Here is a 26,268-nt window from a genome sequence, read left to right on the forward strand (position 1 = left end):
GTAATTCTGTAACATATTATCGCACAGATGAAACGTTCAGATTAAAACTATAAATTATTACACCCACATTATTACTCTGCCAACCACATTCAAGCAGGCGTTAACTTCTGCCGGACCCTGTATTTAACCCACCCTCTTTCCCCCTTAAAGGTGCTTCTCAAGTAACCTCACTCTAAAACACCGAAGAGAGCCTATTGCTAGCCTGTGGCCATCACATTCTCTGCAGGTAGAAAGTGTCCCTTCCTGTGGTAGGCAAACAACATGATGGGGCTATAGTGACAGTCCTCCCGGATGGCCGGCCGCCGGCCTGTAGTTACGCCTAGTAACGTGTCTCTCCATGAACGAGATCTCTCAGAATCCAGGGTCAGACGTCCTCCTCCCGCTTCGGTGTCTTCCACCACCCGCCTGGCCCAACTCATTCAGCCTCTTGCAAGACCTGAGTCAAACTCTGGGCTTTCGGCATTTAGCCAGCCAGGCTTGTACCTGGGGTAGCCATTGGGGCTGATACGACTTGCCCACTACCTGCTCAGGGGACTCGGCCTCCGCAGACTCCCGTCTCAAGCCCCGCCCCCACACCCTGCTCCGCCCCACGTCCTGGCCTGCTTCCCAGGACGCAGAGCTGGTGGTGCGACATTTCCGACATTTCCGGTGCTGGACTCCCGCCCTACAGCTTGCGCTTCCTGGTAGGTGCCGACCTGTAGGAAAGCTATTTGGGTGCTTGGTAATTATTGGATAATTATTTTGACTTTTTGGAATTATATAGAAGGCTTTGCTGCCGTTTGTTCTTTGTCTCCTGGGTCCAGGCGGGAGCTTTGGGTTGCATCGTAGTTGCTCTTGTAGTCGGGCTTTCTGTTTTCCTCAAAATAGGTTATGAATCTTGCGGAAACCTTGAGCTCTTGAGGCAAATAATTTAGTGCTGTTTAGTTTCCTGGAGGATTTATTCTTCATCTCTTTAAAAATCTCGGTATCTCAATGACACTTTGAATTCATAACTGGGCGGGATTCCAAGCCACCGCTTTTTATACAAATTTAATAGTGTAAATGAAACGAAAGGGGGTATATGATGCTTTCAGTGTTAGCCTCGCTGGATGTCAAATGCATTTCTTTAAGAAATTAGGAGTTACTTTAACAAGGGTGTATATAGTATCGTAATGTGTTTCTTTTTTTTAATTTTTAAATCATGTTTATTCTATTACAGTTGTCTCAATTTTTTCCCCTTTTCCCTCATCCACCCATCCCACCCCGCCCCCCACTCCCAAAGTCAGTTTCCACACTGTTGTATGTCCACGGGTCATTCATAACATGTTCTTTGTTTAAGTCCCTTCTCCTTCTTTCCACCATTGCCCTCCTTCCCTATCCTCTCTGGTCACTTTCATTCTGCTCCCTGTTTCCATGCCTGTGGTTTCTTTTGTTCATTAGTTAATTTTGTTGAATAGATTCCACTTATAGGTGAGATCATATGGTATTTGTCTTTCACCACCTGGCTTATTTCACTTAGCATAATATTCTCCAGTTCCCTCCATGTTGTTGCAAAAGGTTGTTCTTTCTTTTTTTTAATACAGATTGATTTTATTTATTTATTTTTTAAAACGTCAAGATCCATGATAAAATATTAAAAAATTTAAAGTCATTATAAAGTCTCAGCAATCAAAACATGACACCAGCACAGAAATAATCAAGCAGATCAATGAAATAAAATGAGCATTCTAAAAGCAAAAGTATATTATCTGTTGTATATATCGTAATTATGACTTGAGTTTTTATGCATTTTGTCCTTCCTCACCCCCACCATAACTGTGAGTTGAATGCAAAAGTAAATAACCGTTTAAAAGTTTTACAAACATTAAGTATTGAAATAGTTTGATTCTTTGAGCAAAAGGAAAAAGCAGCACCAGTCTCCCCTAAAAGGGACAATTAAAATAGTTGAATCAAGGGCACAGATGATATTTGCTTTCTGATTTTGTAACGCATAACTTGGTTAACTCTTCAAAAGGTTTGTGTAGAGCTGGTTCCTGTGATTGCTGTTTCCTGTGGGCCTATGTTATTAGAGTTGAGATTATTACAAAAATGATTGGTTCAGCATTTTTATTATATATATTATCCCATTTAATGCCCACAACAGCCCCAGGAAGTTTGCACCATTGTTATCCTCATGGTACAGTGAAAGAAATTGAGGCTTAGGGAGGTTGGTAACTTGCCGTTTCCTGCTTAGTTACAGAGGGGTGGAGCTGGAGCCCACTTCTTTGTGACTGTTGCACTATTAACCACCCTCTGACCCAGCCCCTCCTCTGCAGGCACAGACCTGGTGTGGTCTCCGGTGTCCTCTCCTGCCTAGACCGAGTGAAAGAGAACAATGCAGAAGGACTCCGGCCCCCTGTAAGTGCATAATGAATGGGAGTGGAGTAGCCAGGAGCTTCTCAGAACCAGTTTTTTCCCCATCTGAAAAGGGCTCTAAGAGTAGACTGCCAGGGCAGTACTGAGTATAGTATGATAGACATGCAGGCCAGGGTTTGAGTCCAGTTCTGCCACTGACTAGTTGTGTGACTTCAGGTAAGTCATCTAACAGCTGAGTTCCATTTTCATTTCTACAGTGACAGGATTGTTCTGTAATGATGATATTTTAGTCCCGTGCTATGATTGTGGGGTTTTTGTTTTTGTTTCTTTGAACATGGTTGGCACTGATTTCATAACCCTTTTTTTCAGAGTGCCTTTACATTGGATTGGCTTCGGCTATGCAGCACTGGTTGCTTCTGGTGGGATCATTGGCTATGCAAAAGCAGGTTTGGTTTGCAGTTACTTAACCTCTTAAGATCTTCACATTGTTCCTGGTGAAGAGTGAGTTTCCCAGGATCCCCAAAGTGCAATCTTATTTGAGTCAATTTTGCTTTAGATCCTCTATAGCTTGTGTGCTGGCTTATTGCCAGTCCTGTAGCAATTGCTGTGGGAGCTCCTCCTGCAGTGGCTCTTCCTGTACTTGCTGTTGGGTTATCTGGCTGAGCTAAGCCAGGCTCCTTATGAACTACTTGTTTTTGCCTCTTCATCTGAAGATGCTGGGCATGGTTGGTAGTAGATTGTTATTATCAGTGACTGCCATACATCATCAGCCTTGACCCCAGTCTGCCTGACATCTCTGTGCTCTCCTCTTTAAGTAGCAGGAAACCTCAAGTGTTCACATACTCATTTTTTGAAGTTCCTCATTAAATTAGGCAGGGATATGTGAGAGAGCCTGCTCATTTCTACTCTTTATCTACATCCCCACCCCAAAACACATGCACACACACACACAAACACACACACCAGAATTTTAATATTCTTATTCCCCAAATCTTTTTTTTAAGTCACTGACTCTATTCCCCTCTCCTTTTGGGATTTGCCCAAAGTCTTGTCCATGGACAGTTATAGTCCTTGGTGGGTTAACCAGGCCCGTATAGGAGCCCTTCTTCCTCCTTCTCCTCCTCCCCCTCATTTTTTTTTATATGAGAAACAAAAATGCAAAATTGCTGAGATATCAGACATTTTTCCAATCTGCTATAATACTACCACTATGTACAAGAGATCTGATGTGTACACATATAAAAATACAGTATGTGTTGCCTATGTGTAGTACATGTGTAAAACATATAGCATTCAAACGTGATATGGAATTGATTTCAAAGGTGCAAACAGCAAATACAAAGGCATCATAGTTTTTCTTTTGAAAAAAACAATATGAAGGTACCCTGGCTGGTGTGACTTAGTGGATTGAGCGCCGCCTGCAGACTGAAGGGTCGCCGGTTTGGTTCCCAGTCAGGGCACATGCCTGGGTTGTGGACCAGGTCCCCAGTAGGGGGCGCATGAGAGCCAATCACACATTGATGTTTCCCTCCCTCCCTTCCCTTCTGTCTAAAAATAAATAAATAAAAGCTTTTTAAAAAAAATTAACAATATGAAGGCAATAAATGAATGGAGCCCCAATTGCCATAATTTATTGTTTCTTAAATGGGTACTTTTATAAGCAGTAGGAGCCCTTTTTAGGTGGAAGTACCCTCCCTATTAGAGGAGAGAGGAATGATGTGTTGTTATCCTGATTTCTCTGGTAAGTTTGCTAGAGCTGTTTAGCTAATTCCCCAAAGCATTTTCGTGCTTGAGAATTTGTTTGTCAACTGAGTTGAGTGTTCTCCTTGCTATTTTCCTTTATCAGGAAGGGAAGTCTAGTGGATTCTGTTAACGAACTGAATGTCTGACGTTATAATACAGGCATGTGTTTGCTTTCCTCCAGGTAGTGTCCCGTCCCTGGCTGCTGGGCTCTTCTTTGGTGGTTTAGCAGGCCTGGGTGCTTATCAGCTCTCTCAGGATCCAAGGAACATTTGGGTTTTCCTAGGTATGTGAGCTTCACTATCTTCCCAGTCAGTTATCTATCCAGAAGACTCTACCGAAGGTTTGGTGGTATGTGTCAGGTTGTTTCTGCCAAGTCCTAGGGAACTTTTTAAATGTGGGGTTGGGGGGTTGTGCTGGTTTCTGCTTACGTACAGAATATGGGAAGGTTTTCATACTTCATGAATTTAGATTTACCCAGTGAAATTAGTATTAAACTTGTATAAAACAAGTATATGTTTCTCAACCATTGTGATTGCCCACTAAAAACTGTCTGTTTGAGCATCACTGAAGGATCACGTGTCTAGGTTAAGTTTTCATCAATATTGCATTTTCCCCATTTTTAAACCATTAGCCCTTAAGCAGTAAGCTGAATGTGTAAGACATAGGCCTTGCCTTCAAGGAGCCTGTACCTTAATTGGAGACATGAAAAGTGACCCTCTGGGGTTGCTGAAGTGCCCTGTGAGCAGCATAGACAGTGAGAAGGTCAGGGAAGGGATGATTACTTATTAGCAGGGTGGCTTTTGGTACATTTTTATTGAGCTCCACCCATGTGTCAGACAATCTGCTAGGACTATGTGTTCCTTACTGTCTCCACAAACCCACAGCATGAGGAAACATGCAGTTCTGGCCCTTACTAGTATGGTGGGGAGAACAAGCATGTTAACAGAGTGGTCTGTACAGTTCTGCCTGGGCTGGGAAAGGAAGTCAGTGACAGCTGATTTGGGGTGTGCTGGGGAAGGAGGAGTTGCCCAGCTCTCAGCCCTGCCTAACAGCGCCCTCACTGAAGCTCCAGAATGACTTTCAGACTTGTTCCCAATTTGTTCCCAAAGGAAATTCTCTTTTCCTGCATTACTGAGGAAGTTTCTTAATTGATGTCCTTGTGTGCTCCAATATCCTTGCAGTTTGTTCTCTGTGGTACAGATGGAATTCTGTTTTCAGAATGCAGCTCAACTTAATGTTCTTTAATGGCTTCTCATTGCTCTTAGTATGAAGACCACAGTCCCTAACATGGCCTTCAAGGCTGTGTATGATCTGGCCTCTCTTCCTTGCTAGTCATACCTTGATTTCTGCACCATACTGGCATTTCACCACAGGGCCTCTCAGCACAGGGCCCTGCAGATATTATTCCCTTTGCTTGAAATGTGCTTCCCTCACATTTAGCTCATTAACTGCTGCTTTCAAGTTTCTACTCACTTCACTTCCTCAGCAAATCCTTTCATGATCTCCCTGTTTTTTGTATGGCATTCATTGTACATGTAACACAGGTATACTAAATTTTTGTGTGGTTCTTACAAATTTGTTCCATCAAACTTGACAAACTGTAGGACAAAAGCTTCTTGATGTGTTCCCCAGCATCCAGTACGTGCATGACATATACAGTAGGTATTTTAACAGATGTTGAGTGGGAAGAGCATACAGGGTAAATACTGGGTTGGCCAAAGAGTCTTTAGTTTTTTCCATAACAGATGCATTATTTTCATTTTCATGAGTAAGTATCAATTTGGTTATTTGAGTATGTCAGCTGTCTCCCAAGTGGTTGTTCTCAGTTAAGGTCTCAATTTGCTTGCTATCAACTTCAGCTGGTCTACCCAACTATGGAGCCTTGTCCAGTAAAAAATCTCCAGCATGAAACTTCTCAAACCACTTGTGACATGTTCAGTCAGTGACAGCAGCTTCACCATACACTGCACAAATCTTTTTTTGTATTTCAGTTGCCTTTTTACCCTTCTTAAAATAATAAAGCATAATATGCTGAAAATGTTGTATATGAAAATCTTCATTATTAAAATGGCTGCACAAAAGTTCACCAATTTTGATGCTTCTTTTTAAATAAATGCACACGAATATGACAGCTGTCACAATACAATCCAACGAAATTGTTTTGAAATAAGTTAAAGACAAGTGCTACTAGAGCCATCTTAAGGAAAAAACCAAATGCACTTTTTGGCCAATCCAATAGAATTGTCAAGAAATAGGAGGAAAAAACCCAAAAACAGTTTGGAGAAAATTAAGAAATTTATGTCTGAGGAGTGGTAGGAGATGAGGCAGGAAAGGCTGGCTGGGCCCAGGCTGTGAGGGCCTTATATTCTTGTTATTTGTGCTTAAGTCTCATAGGATGTGGGTGCTCATGAAGCTCCCTGAACTGGGGAGGCAGGAGATGGGGTATGGCCTTGCAAGATGGGTAGGACTTCGGTCTGTTCTTTTAGTTTTCCCAAATATACAATGTAATGATCTTTGCCTCTTCTTCCCATCAGCTACATCTGGAACCTTGGCTGGCATTATGGGAATGAGATTCTACCACTCTGGAAAGTTTATGCCTGCGGGCTTAATTGCAGGTGCCAGGTACCTTGTTCTATTTCTGCTCTTCACTGGTATAGATTTTAGTTTAATGCCCATAGTGCTTTGTACACCCTCATACTTGTTTCAGTATATTGGATGCTGAACATCAACTAAAATGATTTAATGTATACACACATATGAAAGGCTGCAAAAACAGTAGCTGATGTAATGTGGGTGAAATAAGTATATTCATTTATTCTGTAAACAGTTTTGCTCTCATATTTGCTCTCTGGTCCATCCTGGCTCCCCCCTACAGAGGAAGAAGCTTCAGTGCAAAGCATGACCACAGCTTATTCAATGTGGGTTCCACATTTCTTAGTTGTATGGGTGCCCTTTATTATTGAAAATTTTGCTTGAAGGGAATTTCTATTGAGTCCTGTTTTCTAATTAACTGATTAGAACATCCAAACCAGATTATTTTTTTAAACTGTAGCCCTTAAGCATAATAAAAAGACCCTGAAGATAGGGGGATTTTTAAAAAACTGTTTTGAGAAATAATTAATTACAAGTATGACTTTGATCCTTTGTTCATAGTTTTGATGCTGTCAAGCAAAATGTTTCATAGTCAGTGTAGACCGAAGTCAAGAGCAATAAACCAGGAGACTGCAGATCTCCCATTAGTTAGCTCTGTGACCATGGGGAGGCCTCGGTCTTTCCGGCCTCAGTTTTCTTATTTCTGAATTATTGGCAGTAGGATTAGGGGCTGCAGCTCGCATGTAACTGTTTTAAAGCTTCAGTGCAAGACTGACACTTGGCATGTTTTTTCTTTGGTGCCTCCAGGGATGGAGGTTCCATCTCTGCCTCCTCTGCCATGGTACCTGCTCATTATGCAGTGAGGGACCCACAGAGTCCTGATCCTTTAAAAAAAGTCAGGTGCCTGTTCTGTTCTTTACCTGACATTTTTTGTTTTTGTTTTTGTTTCTTAACAGTTTGCTGATGGTTGCCAAACTTGGAATTAGTTTGTTCAGTAAACCCCATTAGTCATAGTCATGTTCCAGCTTGGACTTGTGAAGAATTTGAAAACTTCCAGTACTTTTAGTATGTTCAGAGAAATAAGTACAGCATTTTTACATATGCTGACATTTTACTTAAAAAACAAAACAACTGACCTTTGCAGAGAAAAATATCGGCCATTATTATTAATACAACCCTAAAGAGATGGAGAGCATATAACATAAGAGTTTATAATTCCCTCATGTAATTTGATTCTTGTATGTTGATGTTATTTCATCTGTATTTTTACATAAAGCCTCAAGGGGTAAAATATTAAGTGTCAACACTGGGAGCCCTGAAACTCCCCACACCCTACTTAGAGGAATATTGTGAAAAAAATCTCTTAACAAGATTTGGGATATCTATTCTTTTGCTCATCTCAGAAATTATGTAAAGGAAATATCAATGGAAATAAAGTTTACTATAAATAATTTCTATGGTGTCTTTGTTGCCAGAGGTGGCTGGAACATAGAATGAGATATGAATAGTAGGAAGATAGAAGGAAGTGAAAGATTTTAAAATATTTTATTTGGGGATTACCTGTTTTGAAAAATTTAAAGACCAAGGGAAGTTATTTGTTGTACATTGCATTGAGGCTGGTTTTGAAAGTGACCTGTAGTGAGAATTTCTAAGATGAGGACTGTGTAATAAAAAGAAAAAAAGAAATTTTGGTTAACTAGTTAATCTATGAATGTGAAACTAAAAGACCTATCTGGAACTTGAATTACCTAGATGGGTCTCTGCTTTGGACACATTAATTGTATACTGACACATTTTCAGCTCACTGGATGGATTCTGGCACATTTTCACTTCACTTTGTTCTTTTCAGCATTAAGAATTAACTCATTTTGGACTCCTTTAGTTTCCCTCTCCTTAAAAAGAAAGGGATATTTGCTACTTACTTCCAACTTAACAGGAATTAGTTGGATTTAGAAAGGAGTCCTAGTTTTCTCATCTTCATTTCATATGACATGTCTGCCAGGGCCCATTCTTAAAGTATAATGCCCAGAGCTTTGCACATAGGGTGTGACCAGAGCATTGTATTCTCAACTGCATTTCTGTTAATGCAACCAGAACCTAAGTAAAATTTTTGGATCTGAGGTCCATTACAGCAATGACTTACTGAGCTTTTTGTGTACTGAGACTCCAGGTCTTTTTCTTACATATTGCTGTTAATAACTACTCATAGATAGTGAAAGGGTTAGTGTTTGATGTCACATACTTGCAAATACTTAAAAAATTGTTCCATAGTTCCTGGTATTGTCAGTGACTGACTTTTATCATATAATTATACCAAATTCATGGTTTAAATAACAGACACATTTACAAACCATTCGTTGATCTATGATTTCATGCCTTGATGAATCGCATTATGATCTAGACATGCGTCCTGTATAGTCTTAGGGACAATGTACAAAGAAAATCAAGTAAGCATAACATTTCATTATCTTTTTGATATTTAAAAAATTGATTTTTAGGGAAATATGGGAGAAATCCAACTGGTGTAGTTAGTGTTACAAAGTCGGAACACTCGCAGACGGCCCAGGTGTCCTGAGCAGCGAAGAGCTGCCTGAATAGCGTACATTCAGAGCTACACTGTGTCGTCATGCTTGTTTCCCAAAGCCCTGTTTTTGTGTGAGGGCCAGGTGGACGTGAACATCAGTTATGACTTATTATCCCCAAATGTTTGAATCATGAATTGTAAGGGCTGAGACATAGTAAAAGTTTTTTCTAAATAAAAAAATACTCATTCTGCGTTAAGTCATCAAAAAGACTTGTTTTGGGTTCTAAGCTAGCGCTTGGGTAGTTGTCATGGTTGCTAATTAAAATATTATATGTATTTAATAATCCATGTCAATATTTTATATCCTCCGTACCCAGACACATGCATGTATGTATGTGATGTGTGCATACATGTGCGTGCACACACTAATACTTGGCTGCTGACAATTAAGGGCACTTATCTGGTGATGATACAACTACAAACCATCTAAAGGTACCATCCTTCCAGGCTTCTATAGATATGACTTGGAATCACAGTGGTGGCACTGATGTTTCATCTGTCTGTAGTGTTTCCAAAGGGCATTAATTTTGGACTTCATTTCTAGGGCAGGGGCTCTTTACATTAGACAAGGCTCCCTGAAGGTGGGAATTAGTTTAGATCTAAAACAGATCACCAGTGGTCATCTCTGACTGTTCTAAGGCTGCCCACAGGTGGGTTGGCGGAGTCTTCATTGCCAGGCATCCCTGACAGCGCCCTTGCCAAGTCCTTCCTTTCTGCCTCAGCAGAGTTTCCTGAGTATTTACTGTCCTAAGTTTATGCTGGCACCTAGAAGAAAAAGAGCAAACTGTAGCTTGCCCTGATGAAATCTAGTGGAGAAGACTGACATCTAAACAAAGACAATATAGAAATAAACGCGTAACAGGTAGATATGCATTACCAGGAAGGCACACAAAAAGTAGTAGTCGTTTCTGTTCAGGGCAGCAATTTTCAACCTTTTTCGTCTCGTGGCACACAAACTAATTACTGAAGTCCTATGGCACACGAAAAAAAAGAATTCAAGTCATTTTTACGTATTACGAAGTAATAATTATTTTTTTTAAAACCATGTTTTGATTTAAAAAAAAATTCTTAGTTTTCCAGCTACACAAAAACTGGCAACAGACTGGATTTGGCTTACTGACCATAGTTTGCAAACCTTTGACCTAAGCCAAATATCTAATTGGTTTAATTATTCTGTTACGAGTTTTTGAGCATCTTTTCATGTATTAACCAGGTATACAGTTTTTTTTTCTGTGAATTGCCTTTTCCTATATTTATCCCTGTTTCTGGTTTTTGTTTTTCTTACTGGTCTGTGACTGCATAATAAAAATATTATACTTTGTTATATATATTGAAAATATTTTTGTTGATTTTTATGGTAATTTTTGTCATACAGAAATTAAAATTTTGTATAGAATCAAATTCATCACATTTTCTTTATGGCTTTCATATTTTGTGTCTTCCTTAGGAAAGCATTCTACATTTAAGAGTGTAAAATAAAATTCTAATTTTCTTTCAATACTTTTACAGCTTCACTTCTCAGCTTTTTATTTTTATTGCCTTTAGAATTTATTTTTGTGGGAATGGTGCAAATTAGAGGTATGACTGCTTTTCTTCCAAAAAAAAAAACAAAAAAACCCCCAAAATGTCCACTGCCCTTAGTATTGTTTGTTGAATGGTGTATCCTTTGTTCATTGCTTTGGAATGTCACCTTAACCATGTACTGAAGTTCCATATTTGGGACTCATTCTGAGTTTTCTAGTCTATTCCATAGATCTACTTATCTCCTGTTTCAGTGCCAAATTGTATTTGTCAATGTAAAGTAGTATTTTTATATTTGGTAGGGCAAGTGCATCATTGTTACTTTTCAGATTTTTGTTTACATACTTCTCTAGGTAAATATAAAAATAGGCCCTTTATTTTTAATTTTACATGAGATTTTGATTATAGGTAAATTTGGGATGAATTCGGTTTTAAAATATTCTTCAATCCAGGAAAATTATATGTCCCTTCATTTAATTGGTTTTTTTCCTTTACTATCTTAAAGCAGTATTTTAGAGCTTTTTTCACTTAGTTCTTTGCATTTCTGTTAAAATTGTTTTAGGATATTATATAGTTTTGTTGTTATGAATGGGAACTTTTTCACATATAAATTAGGTATTAGTCTGAATAAAACGAATTTCTGTCATTCATGTAAATGTTCCTATTGATTCACTCGAGCGTAGTAATTGCCATAGGTTTTTGCACCTACCCTTTATCTAGTTCTATGGCTTTATGTTAAAATTAGAAATAATAAGCTGCTGTTGTCACTGACAAGATTCAGCATTGTTCTAGAGACACTAGGCAAAGCAATACAACAGAAACAAATGAGGTATAAATTAATAGTGCAAAGGAAAGAAACATTTAAAGTATTAATATAATTGTCTATCTAGGAAATCCAAGAAAAGCAACTAAAAACCTATTAGAACTAATGACAAAGTTCTATAAAGCAGCAAGAAAGATGAACAACACCAGAAACTTAATAGCCTTCTATCAACCGACAGAATCAGTTCTCTTCCATACCATTTCTCATACTCAAGTCCAAGTGTCATCGTCTTTTAATCTTCTAATTGGACTCCTTGTTTTCATGCTTTGACACAATAATTCATTCTCTACCCAGCAGGCACAGGCATATTTCAAGTATAATTAGATTCCTAGACTTAGAATCATTCAATTATTTCTTACTACATTTAGATCCCTCCTTTAGCCTTTTACACCCTATTCTTTCTTTCAATAACACTCATCATAATTTGCAAATACAGTTGACAGTTGAATACAGGTTTGAATTACACAGGTCCACTGTACGTGAATTTTTTTCAATAAGTATAGTAGCTCTCCGTATCCCAGGTTTTGCACCTGTGGATTCAGCCAACCACAGATTGGAAGGAGTATTTTCGATCTGTGGATTGGAAGTTCACATATGCAGAAGACCAACTGCATGCTTTCTTGTACGCCATTTTATACAAGGGACTTGAGCATCCATGGATTTCAGTATCAGTGGAGGGTCCTGGAACCAATGCCCCATGGATACTTAGGGATGACTACACAATTTTTCTGAGTTTGTTTAGTGTCTGCCTCCAGAATGTATGTTCTGTGAGGTCAGGGGAAATAACTGTTTTGTTATTAACATGAATACCACATTCAGTATATAATAGTCATTTAGTAAATATTTGCTGAATAGAGAAATTATTCAAATCTACTTTTAAAAAATCAATTTATTTTTTAGAAGTTTTGAGAATACAGTTTCCAATACCCTAAACCCAGTTTCCACTATTAGTAACATTTTTCAATAGCATGACACCTTGTTACAACTAATTAACCAACATTGATAAATCATTCACTAAAGTACATACTTCATTCAGATTTCCTTACTTTTTAACTAATAGCTCACTCTGTTCTAGGATCTCATCTAGGATACCACATTACATTTCGTTGTCATGTCTCCTTAAGCTCCTCTTGGCTGTGACTATTTTATACATTGTTTTTGATGACTGACAGCTTTTAGGAATACTGATTTTGTAGAATGGACTTACATTGGACTTTGTCTAGTGTTTTTCTTATGGTAAGTCTGGGGTTGCAAGTTTTTAGAAGGAAGACCACAGAGGTAAATGCCATTTTCATCACATCATGTTAAGGTTACATGTAACAACATATTAGTGTTGATTTTGACCTTAATCATCTAGATGAGGTATATACTGTTCATCAGGCTTCTCCACTTGGGAGTTATTCCTTTTTTCCCTTTCCCATATTGTATTCTTTGAAAGGAAGTCATTGTACACATTTAACACTTAAGGAACAGGAAGTTCTGCTCTACCTCCTGGAGGGCAGAGTAGCTACATAAATTCATTCATTCATTCACTCACTCAGCAGTATGGGTTCATGCATATTTTCTACTTTGGGTTATAATCCAATACTTTATTTATCTTCTTTTTTAAATTGTTGCAGTCTTGGCCATTGGGAGTTCTTTTCAGCTTAGCTCCTATGTTCCTTTGACATAACCCATCAATGTAGGCATTTTTTGCTTGTTTTTAGGTTTTTTGGTTTGTTTTTTTCAGAGCTTCCTTACTTTCTGGCACTGTAAGATACTCCAAGCTCATCTTGTGTATTTCATGCCCCAGTACTGGAGTCAGCCATTTCTCCAAGGATCTTAGAAAACAAGATCTGGTGCTAGATACTGCTTGTTGCTGCCGAGATGAAATCTTTTATTTTATACTCTTTTCTCTAATTCTTTTTAAATTTTTAAATTGTTGCTCTTTTTTCTAGTTTTGTAACCTAACTTCTCAAATTCAGCGTATTTTTAGTGCTTCCCCCTGCCTCATCTATTTTGGCTGAATTTTACAAGTTTAATCAGAGGTCTATCATTGTTCATTTCTAAAGGGTGTCTTTCACTTTTTCATTTTTCCTTTTGATTTTCAAGTGTTTAGAGCAATAATTTTGAATTTGTTTAGTGGATAGATTTGGGGGGCATAACTTTATTATTTTAGTTTTATTACGCTGTAGGAAGAAGTTGTGACTTACATATTTTCACATTTGATAATTTAAGATGTTCTTTGTGGCCTAATATGAAGTCAACTTTTTGTGCACGTTATGTGTATTTGAGAAGAATGTATTTTTCCTTGTTTGTACAGTACATACCTTGGATAAATTTTGTTTACTGTATTATCCATATACTCATTTACTTATTTTAGGCCTCTAAATCTGTTTTCTGGGAAAAACTTCATACTCTTTATATCAATTTGCTATATTTATGACAAATCATTTCTTCCTATATTTTTTTAAAGCAGTAGCCTCACCCGAGGATCTTTTTATTTTTTTTTCATTTCTTGTAGAGAAAGGAAGAAAAGGAGAGAAACATTTATGCAAGAGAAAAGCATAAGTTAGTTGCCTCCCCTATATGCCTGGATTAGGAATCAAACCTGCAACCTTGGCATGTGCCCTGACTGAGAATCGAACCCACAGCCTTTCAGTTACAGGATGATCTAACCAACTGAGCCACATTCGCCAGGGCCATATTTATGTTGTTTTATTTTAACATTTTGAAAATTTTCAAATTACAGAACAGTTTCAATTATACTCATGAGCATCCATACATCCTTTACCTAGTTTTCCACTTCACCAATTGTTAACATTAGGCACTCTATTTACCTATATGAACACAGATGCAAAAATGCTTCAACAAAATATTAGTAAATCAAATCCAACAATGTATAAAAATAATTACATACCATGACTAAGTGGAAATTTTTCCAGTATACAAAACTAGTTCAGCATTTGAAAACCAATTAATGTAATCTATCACATCAATGGCGTAGAAACAAAAATCATATCAATAATATCTATAGATGCAGAAAAACATTCAACAGAATCTAACACCCATTCATAATAAAAACTCACAGCAAACTAAGAGTAGGGAGGAACTTCCTCAACTTGATATAGAATATCTACAAAAAAAAATCTAGTTAACATCATACTTAATGGGGAGAAACTAGTTATTTCCAGTGAAGATGAGGAACAAGGCAGGCAAGGATGTTCACTCTCACCACTTCTACTCAAATTGTATTGGAAGTCCTAGCTAGTACAATAAAACAAAGTGCACTGATTGGGAAGGAAGGAATAAAACTTTTTGGTTGCTGATGACATGATTATGTAGAAAATTTCAAAGAATCTACAAAGAAACTCCTGGATTTAATAAGTGATTATAACAGGTATTAGGATACAAAATTAATGCAGAAAAATCATTTGCTTATATATAAGTAATGAACAATTGAAAGTTTAAATTAACAATATAGTACTGAAAAAATCTAACAAATGTACAAGATTACGTGAAGAAAATGACAAATGCAGATAAAAGATGTCAGAAGATATAAATATGGAGAGTCCACATACATGATAGGAAGACTCAATATTGTCAAGATGTCAGTCTTCCCAATGATCTAGATTTAATGCAATCGCAATCAAAATCCCAATAAATTATTTTGTGGATATTGACAAACTGATTCTAATCTGGAGTTTATATTGAACAATAAAGACCTAAAATAATTGACACAATATTGAAGGAGAGAAACAGAGTTGAAGGACTGACATTACCTGACTTCAGAACTTCTATAAAGCTATAGTAATCAAGACTGTGGTACTAGCGAAAAAGTAGACACATAAACTAATGGAACAGAATAGCTCAGAAATAGACCATACAAAAATAGTTAACTAATCTTTGACAAAGTAGCAAAGGCAGTTCAATGGAGAGTCTTTTCAACAACGATGCTGGAACATCATTAAAAAAAAAAAGAATCCAGACATACACCTTACACCTTGCACAACAATTAACTAAAATGGGTCATAGACTAAGTACAAAATACAAAATTATAAAAATCCTAGAAAATATTAGAGGGGGAAATCATAGGTGATGACTTATTTATTTGTTTATCCATCCTCACCCAAGGACATACTCATTGATGCATGAGAGAAAAGGGAAGGGAGGGAGAGAAACATTGATATGAGAGAGACATATCATATCAATAATAAGGGAGAGAAACATTGACTGGTTGCCTCTCATACATGCCCTGACCAGTGACCAAATCTGCAACCTAGATAGGTGCCTTGACTGGGAATTGAACTCACAACCTTTTGGTTCACAGGACAATGCTCCAACCAATGGAGCCACACCAACTAGGGCTGGTGAGGATTTTTTACATACAACACTGAAAACATGATCCATGAAATAAAAAATTGGTAAGTTAGACTTCATTACAATTAAAAACTTATGCTCTGAAAAAGAAAGTGTTAAGAGAATAAAAAGACAAGTCACAGACTGGGAAGAAATATTTGCAAAAGACGTACCTGATAAAGGTTTGTTAACCAAAATAAACAACTGTTAAAACTCAACAATAAGAAAACAACTTAAAAATGAGTAAAAGATATGAATAGTTAGTTTAACCAAAGGAGATATACAAATGGCAAATAAACACATGAAAAGATGCTCCACACCATATGTCATTAGGGAGTTGCAAATTGAAACAACCCAATACCACCACATACTTCTTAAAATGGCCAAAATCTAAAACTGACAACACTAAATGCTGACAAGGATGTGGAGCAACAGGAACTCTCATCACTGGTGGGAATGCAAAAATGATAGTTCCTTTGGAAGATAGTTTGATTCTTTCTTACAAAACTAAACATATTCCTACCATATGTTCCAGCAATTATGCTCCTTGGAATTTACCCCAATGAAGTGAAAACTGATACCCACACAAAAACATGTACATGAATGTTTATAGCAGCTTTACTCATAATTGCTAATACTTGGAAACAACCAAGATGTCCTTTAGTAGGTGAATGGATAAACAAACTGGTATATAACAGACAATGCAGTATTATTTAGTGATAAACAGAAATGAGATATCAAGCCAAGAAAAGGCATGGAGGAAACTTACATGTAAATTAGAAGGTGAAAGAAGCCAACTATATGACACTCCAACTCTATGACATTGTGGAAAATGAGAAACTATGGAAGCAAATAATATGATCAGTGGTTGCCAGGGGTTTGAGGAGAGGAGGGAAGGATGAATGGGTAGAACATAGGGGATTTTCATGGCAGTGCAACTATTCTGTATAGTACTGTAAAGGTAGATACATGTCATACATTTTTGTCAAAACCCCTATAATGTACAATACAAAGCTCAGACCCTAATGTAAACTATGGATTTTAGTTAACAGTGTGTCAATATTGGTTCATTAGTTATAACAAATGTTGCACTAATGCAAGATGTTAATAATAAGGGAAATTTGAGGACAGAGTGATGAGGGAGTAAACATGGAAGCTCTGTACCTTCCAAGCAATTTTTCCATAAACATAAAACTGCTAAAAAACCCCAAACAAACCAAAGCTGACTAATTAAATCAACAAATATGCTTCAGAGTATAAGTGCAAAGTTTAAAAATGTGAAGAAAAGATACTAGTTAACCATATTAATTTTAATATTTATTCAGTGTTTAAACAGTCCCTGAAACATAAAAGAATTTTTTAGCTTTGAGATAGTAATTAAAACTGTACAAATATAACCATTTCCAACAACATATATCATTTTTTAGATTTTAACATTTTTCAATAAGGAGAACTGAGTCTTTTGTACAAAAATACCATATTATTATTACAACATGCCTTTTGGATAATGTTCACAAGATGATACCAATTACATTAGCACTTACTACAAAGTCATAAAATGCATAACATTATCAGCAGTTGATAACATTGTTCTTTAAAAAGAATATACAGTACTCATGTCCAGTCCATAAAATGGCAAGTTTAGAGTTGTCATAGTCCAAAATGTCTATTTTAAATATGAATTTAGAAATAAAACTAAGACAAAAGATGTGCTAAGTGAAATCACTGCTACAGCAGCTGAATGCATTTGCTCTTCAGAGAAAATATGAAGGCCAGAGATGAGTCAATGGTCAGCAGCAACAGTGTGCTTTGTGGAAGCAGCTGACATCCCTCATCCTTATGTCTGGTAAGAGCAAGGAAACAAGTATTTTGAAAGTTCGATGAACACACATCACAGTTTTAAGAATTTTCTTGATGTGAACATGGGAGAACCTTGACATGGTTCATTTGGGAATCATCAAGCCATCCGTAGCAGCTGTATTGGTCAAAATTAAACAATCGCCTCTTTTTCCGCAAAAATGAGGTGGCATAATTCTGAAATCACTATGTTAAATATAAATTTATTTCTAAGACATCCTGCTCAAGATTGGCATTATAATTGCTTCTGTAATTTCAAAATAGAAAAACAAATGATAAATTACCATTTTTCTGCCATCGCCAAAGTGGTAGAGCCTTGGCCAAATAAGAACTGTAACTGACAGCCCATAACATCTGTGGTCTACCTAACTGCTATAAACAAAAAAACAACAAAACAAACAAAAACCTCTGAGGCCAAATGATGAAATATTAAATAGTTTATGCAAACATACAACACATGAAAACTAAAACACTAAACACTTCTGGAAACATTTTTTTGAAAAGCTTCTTGTACTTAGTATCTATTAATTCGTACATCAAATACTTCATACTTTGGCAAAAAGTTTATTCAATACTTTGTAAAGTCCTGACCATAGGTCAGTCCTACCCATATATGGGCAGCGAAGCCAATAAAATGCATTTCATTTCTAGGAAAGAAAATAGGAGATGATTTTTGCTCTTTAAAGTACCCACTATTACACAGTTCTTCCAGAACTCAGTAGGAGACGTCTGCAGACGTTTCCCAGGGGACGTTGCACCAGACTCCTACCGGTGGCCTCCGTACTTGGCCACCCAGTCTGTCCTCCCATGCACTGAGGGCACTGGCTGTGCACGGTTCACAATATTTAGATTCTTGGCTGTAGGATTGTAAGTAGGTCCTGAACATTTCCCCCGACCAGTTTTTGTGTTCCAGTTATATTCTGAAAGAAATCAGAAACAGATTAGAATTTTATTTGATAAAATTAGAGTCATTCTTTCATTTTATGAGACAGTCTGAATTTATCTTTAAAAGATTCTGAATTCAGTAGTCTCTGAGAATTTTTTTAAAATATTAAAACTAAAACTTCTAGTGTAGTATTTTGTTGACACCAATTAGAATGTTCAGTAGCTTCAGAGCCGTTATTTCTGGTTTACAGTCCCGACACTGCTACTCTTTCTTTATTTGGGTTCCTGAACTGCTCATGTTTAGGCAGGTAACACCCAACTGCAATGACCAAGTTCAAGTTCAATAGGTAATACCCACAGTGTCAGTGACTATAAAATTATACTGTAGTAACATCTAAATAATATTCAAACACAGTATAACTACAGAAGGTGTATACAGAATTGTGAATCTTGTAAAGCTCTGGCTTCATGGAACTACATAGTAGATTTCTTTTTAAACATTAAAATGTGTTTTTTAGAGTCAAGAAACTTAATTTTTTATTGAGAACAGGATGGATGATAACAGAATCCCTCTAAAAGGTAAGCTATTCCTAGGACTCCAAAGCTTTCATCACAAGGTTTGTTTTACTCATACATTTGGCTTACTAAAATTGTGTAAAATTTTAAATTGTTAAACATTCATTATCTGAACAACTTATGTTCAAGTTGCTGGAACATCTCAAATGACAAAGCAGTAAATCACTTCACGGAGAAGTTTAATATTTTTAGTCCCTCCTTCTACCCTTCTTCACTCCAAACTGTGAGCTAGGTATCAGGTATTCTATCTAGGGGGGCGTTGTTTGAGCTTTCTATTTGGGATTTAAACACCTTTTCACACTATGTGGCACTGGCATTCTTGGACTAAACTCTGAGTCAACTTTGGAATGAATCTGACCATTTTATATACTCTACCTGTGTGGTTTACCTGTTTTTTCTGTGTACTTTCAGTGTAAAATTGGGCACTTAGGAGGAAGTTATGGGAGCATGTGGGTCCTGGTGTGCTTCTATCTTGGCTTAAAGGGAACAAAGCATTAAGTGAGGAACCACCCTGGTGACAATCACTGTCTGCTGTGTAATTTGTGTGAGACAGAGAGGCCAAGAGCTCTCCCCTTGGTGGTTTGACAGGCCATTTCATCCTACTCTTAACTTGTTTAAAAATTCTCAAAGGTGAAGCCATTAAAAAGCTACCTAACAAAGGCAGGGACAAAGTATTTAAAAGGGCCAGTTAAGTGCTCCAGGAAAAGCCCTTTAGTTCTGACCAACTGGAACACAGACTGGCATCAGTCTGTTCAGTTAGCAAGCTCACCCGAGGTCCACAGGTCACAGTGGTACTGTAGACAGAGACAGCGTGTAAGAGGGTGGGAGTGGAGGGAGGAGGAAAAAAAAAGAGGCCATGAGCCCAGGTGATTCAGAGCTGCGGAAAGGAGACAGTATTAAGCTCACACTGGGCGGACAGGAGGCGCCTGGTGAGTACAAAAACAGACAAGCTTTCTTCCAGGTTATGACAACTGAAGTTGGGTCCTAAATGCATTTGAAGGAAACTCTGTCCAGACAAAGATTTGTAAAACTCAAAGAAGGAATCATTTTGCCAAAAAAGCAAAATGTTGACATTTGGGATTCTGTTCTGAAAAATAATAGTTTTAGGATTCAGGCACCCTTTGGTCAAGACACTGACAAAGTAGCCCAGATCCCATGGCAGGGCAAGAAATGCTCTTTGTGCCTCAGCTGGACCAAGCCCTGCACCTGGGCACTCCCGGAAGCCAGGCAGTCAACCTCTAATCCTTGCTGTACATTTATGGTAAAAACCTCAAGTGTCCTACCGTGGGCATTTAACTTTTGTAGAAAATGTTTGCTAACGAAAAAGGTGTTTGCCTCTAGTTAAGAATTTAATCAGTGCCACTACTATATAACTTTTAGCAAGATACCGAAAACCCCCCAAAAAACAAAACCAAAAAACCCTCTGTGAAGTGGAGATCATAATATAGGTGGGGTAAAAGCAGGTTTACAGTTGTTCGCATGGAAAATAATAAAAATGAATACTATAAGAATAAAGTTTCACATACAGCTGTAAACCTACTTTTGCAGGTTTATATCTGTTTGCATGGAAAATAATAAAAATGAATACTATAAGAATAAAGTTTCACATACAACTGTAAACCTACTTTTGCCCCACGCTGTAATATCTTCTGTAAGAGTCACTGAGAGGATTAAATGAGTTAATGTCTACAGAGCTTTTAGAACAGAGCCCCAAAGGGTGGCTGTATATGGAAGAAGTCACAGCTCAAGTCAAAGCAGGGTATGAGGAGGCATTAGGAATTCTGGGGTGAGAGATTACACAGGGAGGGAGGAAAAAATTAACTTGACTTTTTTTCCTCAAAATTTGAGAATAAAGAAAAACAGTGGAAAGGGAGAGAGACTATGAAAGAAGGGGAAATAGTTGAGTAAACATGGTAATGACTTGGTTTTATTTTCTTGTGGGAAACTATCACGTAAGTGAGAGGACTGGAAGACACATCTCTTACAGAACAGTGTTTTCCTAAGGATTTGCACTGATCACTTGTAAATGATTAATATTTACTTTTTTTTTTTACCTTTCCTCCTATCACCATCTGTAGCAAAATCTGACAAGCAGAATAAATGAAGAAAAGTTGTGAGAAAGCATTTACTTAAAAAAATGAAAACAGGAATATGCATGATAATATAATAGAATAACTAATATAAAAAGGTCTTCAGTATCTTATAAAAATATGTTTAAAAATACCCACTTTCACCTTTAAGAGCCAATACTCAGGTAACAAAATAATTTAAAACATTATGGTTTTCTGCTTTTACATTAAAAATTGATACTAAGCCATGGGTAATAAGTCATAAACCAGGCTTAAAATATTTGAGGCTTCATAAAAATTACTTCTACATGTAAGATGTTCATATATTTTGTTTCGGCAGAGAGATAATGAAGCAATTCTTTTCACAGATAAGGTAACTAAGTATTTAAGCAGCTCTACTGTAGTAAGAGATAAAAAAATTACAAGAGTTCAGCACTTTTTACAATTTTAGCTCCAATAGTGTGAGCTTTAAAGGTTGGTAACTCGAATCAGGAGTTTTACTATAAAATCCTGATTAGGATAGGCTATGAGAATACTTTTGGAGTCAACTTTTAAATTAAACTACAACTAGGTATCTTATCAAACTTCTGATTATCTGCCTTCATGGCTAGTTTAGATGTCTTAATGAAGATATCTATTTTAGATTACAATAATTTAGAGAACATTCATTGTCAGATCTGGTCAGCTCAAGTACAAGATCCTCACCCTCAATTTCAAGAGCATATCCCTAATGTGGCTGTCGTATGCCACACCACTGCAGAACAGGTGTAACACTGGACACTGAAGGAATAAACCCTGTCACCACCGGCAAAGCGAAAGCTAATGCGAATTCTGCCACAGTTGTTCTATACTCTAAAATGGAACTGGAGAAGAATGGTCTGTTAACCGATATATCACATGGTCTCAACATTTATTAAGCTTTCACTCTGTGCCAGGTACTGGGCAGGAAGCTCTGAAAAATGCATCCTCTCACATCTTACGATGTAGCACAGCACTCTGCGGAATTAGACAAACTTGAGTTTCTATCCCAGCTCCACCATTTACTAGGTGTGTGACCTCAGGTAAATTATTTAATGTCAGTTCCCTCCTCTGTAAAGAAGGTCTGCCTCATCAGGTCGTTGTGAGGATTAAATCTGTGTATATGGCAGAGAGTCACCACTTAATCAGAGGTAGCTCTTACAATCATTGGACTCTCAAACCACAGCTCTGGAATAAAACCAGGATATTTTGCCAAACCAATTAGAACTGCTATCAATAAGGCAAGACTGATTTAAAGTCTTCACTCGTGAAAAGTGACTGCAGAAACTTTAAAAAGCTCCTTTCTGATCATAATTCCCAAGAACTGTATCTGAAATTGTTCTTACCTGAAGCTGTGGCACCAAGAGGTGCTAAGTGTATCCTCTGGCCAGCTGACCCCACTTCTTTTTTGAGAAAGGAAGGAATATATCCTGACTGATTGTAAGTCGCGTAATTTCCAAGATTTCCTAGTGACGTATCACATAAAGTTTCATTGTCAGAAGGCAAATATTTTAAAGCACCAGACAGTATCATTAAATTCTACTCCTACTAATTCTAAATTCTATTTTTTTGAGCAGCTACTGTATTTCAGGCACAGCACTATGGTTTAACGAATATTCCTATTCAGTCCATATCACAGCCCTCTTAGATGCATATTATTATCCACACCTTGCTGCTCTTAGAACTTGCCCAAGTTCTCACAGTGAGGAAGTGACTGAGCTAGAGTCTGAATTCAAGGCTGAGTTCTCCCTGAACACAGCAGGTTATGACCCTGTTCCTAACATGGGGGTATTTCCTGCCAGGAAGCCCCATCCCTGCAGTGCTCTCCATGCTCGTCTTCATTCTGTAAAATCACGGTAAGTGCACTTATTTTCATAGGGCTGTTGTAGGGACTGAAGTCTTGAATGTATGCAGAGCACTGGGCACAGAATCTGGTGTTCAGCAAGTGTCAACTGTCATCCTCCTCATCCACATCACTATTAGTGAATGACCAGTCTAGGGGCAATCTACGGGTGGGGCAAAAGAGGAAAATCTAAGGCAGGAGACCAGTCAAGTCACTGCGAGATAGAGCTGAAACGAGAGATTATAAAGGTCTGAACTAACAGAGTCACAGAGGGGATGGAGAAGAGGGGAAATGAGTGGGTACAGGGGGCAGGAAGGATAGGGAAAAAGAGAAATACAGGGTCCAGCACAAATAACACCCTTTTTATTGCAAAATCTTTTATTACAGAAATCATAAGCATGTAATTCTGTAATGATATCATATTCAAGAACACTATATGACATTTTAGGTGAAATGTTCAAATTAAAACTATAAATACTAGTTTTCAGGGCCCTGTATATTTGACCTATCGGTGACTAACAACGACATGATGAGACCCAGGTTTGGGGAAAGATAGGGTGCCTGTGGGATATTCAGGTCACAGAGGTGGAGCAGGCTGGGAGACGGAAGGGTCAGGCACAGTGGTCAGGGGCTGCGGGTTTGGAGGAGTGATCTCAGAGGGACCGCAAGATGAGCTAAGACCATGAAGAGAACCCCAGAGAATACCAGCATAAGGGAAATGAAAGGACCCAGTGGGGCAGAGAGAACAGAAAGGTAGATGGTAAAAAAGGGTCTGAAAATTCAAGAGAATACAATGTGTGAAGACAGAAGGAATAACAAATGAGGCAGAGGCCTGGAGGAGCTGGCATTGCTCACTGGATCTGGCCGCTAGGATGATGCCAGGACTTTGCAGAAGCGGTTTCAATAGCCTGGGGATAAATCACAGTGAGCTGAGCAACCTGGAAATGTGAGGAAAAATGAATACAACTGCTCTTTCAAGGAGCCTAGCTATGCTGGAAAGAAGACAAGTTTGTAAGAGAAAAGGTTACACAGTGCTGATAGCCTTGGTGGCTTCAAAGACCTCTTCACCTGGTAGCTACCACCGAAGCATTTTTTAAATGTTATTAGTTACCAAGTCTGGATTCTGTCTGTCTGAATCCTTGATGTCTGTCATAGTGCTATGCATAGTAGGCCCTCAATAAGTGTTTGCTCTTGAACCAACGAATGTCAAACAATAATATTACTTGTCAGACCTTAATGGATTTTACACAGTAAATTACGTTATTAGTTTATACAATTTTTAACACCGATTTTGTATAAGTACAGCTTTGAATTTGACCTATCTTTTCCCTCCAGTACTCATTTTAAGTCACAAATCAGTCCTTTTCTTCAAGACTTTTTGAAAGGAAGTTGAAGGCAGTGTTCACATTCAGTGGCAACTTCAGATCATCTCTCTTGCTCTCATCCTCATCATCAGAGCAAACACTTATTCAATGCTTACTGTTGGACCAAAATCCCAGGAATGGTTATATAATACTACCCAGGTAAATATGATTTCCTCCATTTTATAGATAGTAAAACTGACTTAGGGGGCCTATATAACTCGCCCAAAGTCGCAAGGCTAGTGAGCAGCAGAATGGGATATGTCGGACTCTAAAAGCCATGCACCAAACAGTTCTAGGAGGCTCCTTCCTATTGGAGAAAGAAGCTGCTAAGGCAAAATATGTAGAAAGTGAAGTCTTCTTAAATTACTTTGGCTTGCCATTTGAAGTACCTTGTGAGTTGCAAATTTTCAGGTTGGAGCCAACAGCCCGCACTGTTTGAAGCAGCAACACCAAATCTCTAGGAAATCCACTGTTTCTGTTAACCTGGGTAACTTTGTTTTTAAATGATTGTTGATGCTTAAAAAATAAGTTTCAGAACTTCAAAAAAAAATTCCAGGAATATCTATTACAAAATTAGAAAATATCCTTTTCAACAGATTTACTTTATTTGTATAATTGTCATTATTAATTTAAGAAGACATTAGTCTTAGCATGCCAACTACTGACGAAAGATGTTCTTGGTGTGGAATGCGTCTCTCCTAGACCGATAAGACTCCTAAAAGCAGGGGACCGTGGCCTTCTTAAAGGCCTTGTATGACAAGACTTGGGGAAAATGTTGAGAAGACTGAACAAGAGATTCAAAGAACAAGCTGTATTCATCTATAATGCCCAGAAATTACCTTGTGGGTCCTCTAATTTTTCAGGAAAACTCTCATTACATGATAGTTTTTCAATTGGTTCAATTATGCTTTCTTCTAAAGAGAAGGCAGATGGGAAAGAAAGAGTAATAGGGAGAATATTTTAAGAAAAGCAGAGCAAAATAGATTAGATGATTAGTGAAAAGATCTGGAAAGAACTCTTTATATTAAAAAACTTACATGTTCTCACAGCTTTCATTTGGTGTCAATCTTTCATTCCCCTGAGACTCAAAGTTGTAGTGCTATCATTTAAACTGATTTGTATTTAATGAGTTGTATTTAATCAGTAAATATTATTTTTAAAAAACTGAGGAAGAATAAGTCAATTACAGTGCCGCAGTGTTTGCTATCTCTCCAATTAGTGTATGGATAAGCTGAGTCTTCAACATGTCTGGAAAACTTGCAAAATGCCCGAAGTGTGTGGATGTCACCTCACAATTACTCAATTGCTAGAGAGTAATCCTCAAACATTTTTGATCAAAAACCACATATATTTTTTTAAATAACTCTTTTCTTCTTCACACACTTTAAGCTGATATCTAAAATTTTTCATCATAGGTTTTACAGTTCCAAAAGATTTCTGGCATAATGTAATTATAGACATTTAAAAATAAAACTATTACATTTCTTTAAATATAACCAATGGAGTCTAAATACCATAATGATTTCTTCATTTAAAATTTTTGTTTATTCATTTTAGAGAGAGGGTGGGAAGGGAGAGAGAGAAACATCTCTTAGTTATTGCATTTATTTACACATTCATTGGTTGCTTTTTTATGTGCTCTGGCCACAGATCAAATGCACAACCTTGGCATTTCAGAATGATGCTCTGACCAACAGAGTGCCTGGCCAGGGCCATTGTGA

General features: G+C 37.5%; 2 protein-coding genes across 7 annotated transcripts in view; one reads left to right on the top strand and one right to left on the bottom strand.

Annotated features, from left to right (window-relative positions):
• Positions 1 to 621: 621 nt before the first annotated feature.
• Positions 622 to 8,120, top strand: TMEM14C (transmembrane protein 14C). Of its 4 annotated transcripts, none has more exons than XM_054591957.1 (6): positions 622 to 683; positions 2,295 to 2,376; positions 2,704 to 2,780; positions 4,259 to 4,360; positions 6,612 to 6,699; positions 7,626 to 8,120. In XM_054591957.1, the coding sequence occupies exons 2-6, from the start codon at positions 2,354 to 2,356 to the stop codon at positions 7,675 to 7,677; spliced, it is 342 nt and encodes a 113-aa protein (XP_054447932.1). In that variant the 5' UTR covers positions 622 to 683; positions 2,295 to 2,353; the 3' UTR covers positions 7,678 to 8,120. The 4 variants fall into 4 exon arrangements, with proteins under 4 accessions (XP_054447932.1, XP_054447930.1, XP_054447929.1 ...); XM_054591955.1 differs by having other exon boundaries at positions 641 to 683; positions 2,281 to 2,376; XM_054591954.1 differs by having other exon boundaries at positions 670 to 721; positions 2,281 to 2,376.
• A 10,437-nt stretch (positions 8,121 to 18,557) lies between these two features.
• MAK (male germ cell associated kinase) overlaps positions 18,558 to 26,268 on the bottom strand; it is a 90,810-nt gene continuing 83,099 nt past the window's right edge. The window contains exons 12-14 of one of the 3 annotated variants that reach the window (XM_054592111.1): positions 25,387 to 25,461; positions 22,687 to 22,806; positions 18,558 to 18,712 (exon numbers count right to left, since the gene is read on the bottom strand). In XM_054592111.1, coding sequence (XP_054448086.1) covers positions 18,558 to 18,712; positions 22,687 to 22,806; positions 25,387 to 25,461 — 350 coding nt within the window. The remainder of the gene's footprint in view (positions 18,713 to 22,686; positions 22,807 to 25,386; positions 25,462 to 26,268) is intronic. The other 2 variants (XM_054592112.1, XM_054592113.1) reach the window with 2 other exon arrangements.

This window comes from Pteronotus mesoamericanus, unplaced genomic scaffold (assembly GCF_021234165.1).
Source record: "Pteronotus mesoamericanus isolate MK-2021 breed Mesoamerican mustached bat unplaced genomic scaffold, CSHL_Meso_final scaffold_31, whole genome shotgun sequence".
In the NCBI taxonomy this organism is placed as follows: Eukaryota; Metazoa; Chordata; class Mammalia; order Chiroptera; family Mormoopidae; genus Pteronotus; species Pteronotus mesoamericanus.